Source organism: Helobdella robusta (assembly GCF_000326865.2).
Source record: "Helobdella robusta unplaced genomic scaffold HELROscaffold_1, whole genome shotgun sequence".
In the NCBI taxonomy this organism is placed as follows: domain Eukaryota; kingdom Metazoa; phylum Annelida; class Clitellata; order Rhynchobdellida; family Glossiphoniidae; genus Helobdella; species Helobdella robusta.
In genome coordinates, this window is record NW_008703570.1 from 1,352 (window position 1) to 7,138 (window position 5,787).

The window sequence follows — 5,787 nt, forward strand, 5'->3', positions numbered from 1 at the left end:
AACACCAACCTATTTTTTATTGATGTTCTATCACCCGTACCTCAAAACCACTTTCTATTTGGACGATGTTTTTAATTATAATAAAAAATTGTATAACTTCTCCGATCTAACGCTTAACTGAAACATACCGAAACTGTAAAAGAAGCCCACATCCACAAACATCACATGACTGACTATTTATGCCCGCTTTGTTGTTTTCGTTCCTGACATGCCATGAAATTGATTATATGTAAATTTTCTTACAGGCTATTAATTTCATCCGACAGGTTTACTGCTCTGGCTTCGCCATCAAGTTGTTCCGTGTCAGGCCTTGCTGAATTGATTCTGTTTAGTGGGAGTTGGGTTGGGATCCGTACAAGAGCAATCCGGTGACCCCAACAAATCTCATGCCACGTCAAATATGCGGAGTAAGTAGAGATAAACTAGAACAGTTTAATTGGGTGATTAATTTAAATTTTTAGCTAATTTTTAGCTCGATTTGTAACTTAAAATTGTATAAAAATGTAGAATTCTGAGTCAAAAACTGTAGCTTTGTTTCCTGCAAATACTTCTTACGGAAGCAATTTTTTGAAAATTTGTTTTGTTAGATTTACATTTAGATTTATTAGGCAATTTATCAAACTTTTTAACTGCAATTAGGTACATTTGAGATGAAAAATGGTTTACAAAACTTTCAAAGTATTAGCATTAAAAAAATATTTGGCTCGTTAAGTTTAAATTTAAAACTTATAATGTTATCACAAAATTTTGAAAATAAATTAACAAATTAACATTAAAGGATGTAATGGAATTTAGCTACTTAAAAAGTTTGTATTACTGACTGCCTTTGAAAATTATTCCCAAATTATCGTTACAAAAAAGCCAAAAAATTATCTTAGAAAATTATAAATAAAATAACTTTTCCATGCTGAGCTGGCAGTATAATAACAACACCCGAACAAAGTTTTTGAAAATCACTTAAATTAAAAATATCCTAAAAACGTTTTAATGCAAGTTCTAAGGAAAACATATTCTATCAAACAATTCATTCTCAAAATATTGTAAAGTCAAAAGCCATTTTCAGATACTATTTCACTTAAGGAGACGTGCGGTATTACGTAACTCTTTAGGGGAGGAATGGTTTTGAAAACAAATTTGCCGGGTGTAGCAAAGGCCAGAGGGCTTCGAGATTTTTTTACATAACAAATTTTTACAACAAAAATTGAAACATTTTTAAAAGGAAATAACTAATATGGAAAATTGAAGAAAAAAATGTTATTGAATTGTGAGTATTTCTTACGGAATAAACACATACGTCAATAAATTTTAAAAAAAAAAGTCCTATTTGAAAAATTATTCTTCATTACGTAGCGGCGAAGAGAGAAGTTTCAAGTAGTTTGTGACGGAAGTGTTATGGAGGGAGTGGGCTGAAATGGTCGTCTTCCATGTTACTTAAATAGTCAAACGGCCCTTCATAGGTTCCTAATTTTTTCAAAAAATAGACTGACTTGATTTGAGAATGAAAGGACAGCGGTCAGTGGCATATCCAGAAATTTGTATGGAAGGCAGAAGTGGGACAATTGAATGCTTCAGATATTTTGGTTGTTAACGGGGAAAATTGTTCATTTCATAAAAAAAAAACATTCATTACAAAACAATTGTACCAACATTATCAGCAGTTTAAACACTCAATTTTTTTTTCAAAAATTATTACAACATCAAATTATATTTAACAAAACAGCAAATAAGTGGAGCAACAACATTAAAACAACAACAAATACATCCTAATATTGGCCACTCTCTTCATCCAACTCAGCAGCAAAAAAATATGTAACAGTAGACCAGTAAACCAGTAGACTACTACTGCATTATCGCCCACATTGATTAAGTTTGAAATTTTTATAAACATCTTGTCAGCGTTCATCAACGTTGAAAGCCTTGTTTTCATTTCTTTGCTGTCACGTGGGGGCATTGTGAAACGCATAAAATCAATAGCTTATTTTTAATCCACAACCAACCACAACAATGTATGCAACAATCACAACAACATACATAACCACCAACTACAACTTCAATTGGAACACCTACGAGAAGAACTACAATAACAAAAACAACAACAACAAACAACAACAACAATTACCATAAAAACCACAACCAAAATTTTACCAATACAATCAAAGCTGACAGCAACAACAACAACCAAACAACAACACAAATCTTGTCTATATTTAAACATGTTGCTGCTCTTGGAAAAGAAAAATAGATAGATACCTCAAAAGCAGGAGTCAAAAATTTCATATGTCGACAGACGTCGGTAGGAACATCTGTCACTGAGGCCTTCTCCAATGCCGCTGACTCAATCTAAGCAATCAATCATGCAACGGTATACATTTCATCGCGCGACTCAACTGGAGACAAAAATAAATAATAAATAATAAATTCTCAAAAATTTTCAAAGTATATTGAAGTTTCGGAAAAATTTCTCTAAAATGACATCTGTTGAAAAATAGAAACACATCCACAAACAAAACCATAAGGCGTATCGTGAATCACACAGCTTCATTAATGTCCCTAACATCAGCTACAACAACCGCATCAGCAACTGTATCAGCAACCGTATCAGCAACCGTATCAGCAACAACATCTCAACAACAACATCAGCAACAACATCAGCAACAGCCTCGCAACAACAACTTTAGCAACAACAACATCTTGAATAATAAACACTGACGTGTTGTTTTATTGTCGCTAGATGGCATGGCTGGAAGAAATGCCTCATCTCAAACAATGCCTCGGACTGCAATTTAAAACTATAAAACTAGCATTAACATTGTTGTTCAATTTCGTGCAACCATCCAAAAGAGGCTCCTTCTTATTCTCGTTCATAACATTCATTATGCACGTTCTTTAATACCTAGGTGTTTAAAGATAAAAACAGGTCTGTTACATTGTTCTGTCTGTCCGATAACTTTCTCGTTTTATTGGCCAACATCTTCTTAAAACGTTGTATCCTAAATGATTCATCTGACCCAGCTATAACTCAAACATGAGAATGTGCGTGAATATTTATAGAGCCATTACTTTTAATCTGAGACTGTTTCGTTGTCGGCCTTGAGTGTATTTTTTTAATATTTAACAACCTCGCGATAGTTATTTATTGTCGCGTGAACACCATCGCTAATTTATTTACTGCTCTATAACCACTCTCAAAAAATTTCTTCCGAATGAATCTGCCCTGAATGACGTGTCGAATGTGTTTTATAGAGCCGGCGACACCTACAACGGTCGCAAACAATATTTCTGCTTCAACTCAATGTCATCTTTAAAAAAATCAATAAACAGTGCTACAACATTCAAATAAAGTTGAAGCACTTTTAATGTTGAAAAATGTGAAATTAGATTTTAAAAAAGTTGCCATCTTTTCTTAATTCTATGTTGAAATTTGAAATTTGAAAATGTAAGCGTCTCAAGCAATTAAGACCTGCGAAAAAATTAGAGGCCGCCAAATCTTGCTTGCCCCAGGGCCTCTTTCCACGTTTTAAATCTGGCCCTGCCTACACCACATTCACTCACAACAATCTTCATTTTCGTCATTATAGCCTCACCGCCTGCCAGGCACCTAATTCAAAATTAAACAATAAAACAGCCGTCGGTACTGGCAAATATTAATCATCGTGCTCCTGCCGCTGGCTGTTTTTTCATTATTTCGAAACCACAATAATATAATAATAATAATTTAATAATAAGAAGAATAATAATAATTAATAATAATAATAACAACGTTAAAAGCAATAATAATAACAATTTTAATAATAATAGCAATAATAATAATAATGTTGTTCGATAAGATTGGTGAGATTAAATATGGAAATCGTTTCAGTCCTCTTTATTTCTCGCTGGTTGGTTTTTCTTATTTCTATTGTTAATGTTTTAGTTTAAATTTTGAAATTATTTGCGAAATTTCTAAAAATGTGAAAAATTATAATATAGGTTTGTTTAAATGCGTGATTTGTAATCTGTGCGTTTCAAAAATTATTCTGCAAATTGAAATATTCAAAGAGTTATTGAGAAGTTGAAAGTATCTATAGATTCTATACAAATTCGTTTATTTTATCAGCGCGTTGTTTTTATGTCTGCAATTGCTTGCGATTAATTGTACAATCTGCTCTAATTTCATGTTTACAACATAGCTGTTGTTAATCATTTTGCGAATTCAAATTAGGTTAATGTATCATTTGATGATTCGTAATTTTTTTCATAAATTTAAAATATTGTTACTCCTTTTTTTTCAGAATTTTCGTCTAATATGATTAATTTTTATTTTGATAAATGTCGTTGTCTACATCTTTGCAATCTACATGCAATTCATTATCGAACACCAATATTATCGCAAATCCAATCATCTACACGTTCCTTTCTCTCAGAACTTTCGTCATTGGCATCATCACCTTCATCATCTTCATCACCACCACCACCAACAACAACAACACCATCATCTTCATCATCTTCATGAACAGTCATCATTATTTTCGTAATCATTATCAGTGTCATCATATTCTATCATCATCTTCATCATTCGTCCTCTCCATCGCATTCTACCATTATCTTCTTCATCATCTCATCCTCGTCATCGCATTTCTTTCACCATTTTCACCATCATCTTCTCCATTACATTTCTACACCACCATCTTCATCGTCACTTTCATCATTTTGTTTATCATCATCATTTTCAATAAATAAATGCAGAAATTGAAAATTATGTTGTCTGGCAAAAAAAATCAATTTTAAAGTCTAATGTGTGTGTGTGCAGCCACTTTTTGGCAAAAAACGATGACTTTGTCAAATTAGAACATACCTCCGAATATTTATCTGAAACAGCCAAAAATATATTATTAAATATCTCTACACTGAAACCAGCAATAAATCAATTAACTAACAAATAAAATAAACAAATAAGACGATGATGATCCAGAAACAACACAACTCCGAACGAACGAACCTGCTTGTGTAGGAGTGCAATGATGAGAAGTAGAGTAAGGAGTCCGAGGGTGGGCATGATGACCGCGAAGAGGGCTGTCAAGCGGCCACAATTAGACTTGGGCATCGTTGTCGTTGTTGTGGCTATTGTCGTTGTTGTCGGGTCTTGTTGTCTGTCCAGTAAACGAAAGTGTAGGTTAGGCATGCGAATGTCGTTGCGCATTATCGGATTGTTGTTTGTGTTGTTGTGTCTGGTGTCGTGTGTAATGTCTGTGTTGGTGTTTGTGTTGTATGCGTTGTTTGTGTTGGTGTTTGTGTTGTTGTGTGTGGTGTTTGTGTTGTTGTGTGTGTTGTTGTGTATGGTTGTGTTATTGTTAGTGATTTTTTGTGCGTGTCTGTGTTTTAGTTGTTGCTTTTGATTTTTTAGCCTAAGTGTATACTTTTGTTGATGTTTTTTTAAATATTGTTTTTGGAAGTTTAAATAGTAACATTATTATGTGCTGTCGAAGTCTTGTTGATTTATTTGATTCAATGCTCGCATGGCCATTTGATTGTTTTTGAAGTTTTTTTGAGGGTTTTGAAAATTTTTGTTTCCATTAACGTTGTTGTTTTTGGGCGGTTGTTGTTGTTGCTGCTGTTATGTTGTTGTGGTTGTTGCTGTTATAGAAGTAGTAATTGTTGTTGTTAAAGTTGTTGTTGTAGTTGTTGTAGTTGTTGTTGTTGTAGTTGTTGTAGTTGTAGTTGTGGTTGTTATTGTTGTAGTTGTTGTTGTGTTGCGGTCGTTTTTCATTAAATTGTCCCTGTGGTTCTCGCAGATCCAATGTTCACTTT

The 5,787-nt window shown here is 33.2% G+C and overlaps 2 protein-coding genes across 2 annotated transcripts in view; both read right to left on the reverse strand.

Moving 5' to 3' along the window:
• Positions 1-239: 239 nt before the first annotated feature.
• HELRODRAFT_158299 (hypothetical protein) lies at positions 240-2,758 on the reverse strand (the record flags this gene model as incomplete). Its single annotated transcript, XM_009010409.1, has 5 exons — positions 240-422; positions 556-629; positions 1,488-1,566; positions 2,251-2,340; positions 2,711-2,758. 5 exons carry the CDS (start codon positions 2,756-2,758, stop codon positions 240-242), a joined length of 474 nt encoding a protein of 157 aa, XP_009008657.1.
• Positions 2,759-4,106: 1,348 nt separating this feature from the next.
• The window catches only part of HELRODRAFT_158300 (hypothetical protein), a gene marked incomplete at both ends in the record, with an annotated part of 4,802 nt that continues 3,121 nt past the window's right edge, over positions 4,107-5,787 (reverse strand). The window contains 2 exons of the mRNA XM_009010410.1: positions 4,107-4,169; positions 4,979-5,226. Coding sequence (XP_009008658.1) covers positions 4,107-4,169; positions 4,979-5,226 — 311 coding nt within the window. The remainder of the gene's footprint in view (positions 4,170-4,978; positions 5,227-5,787) is intronic.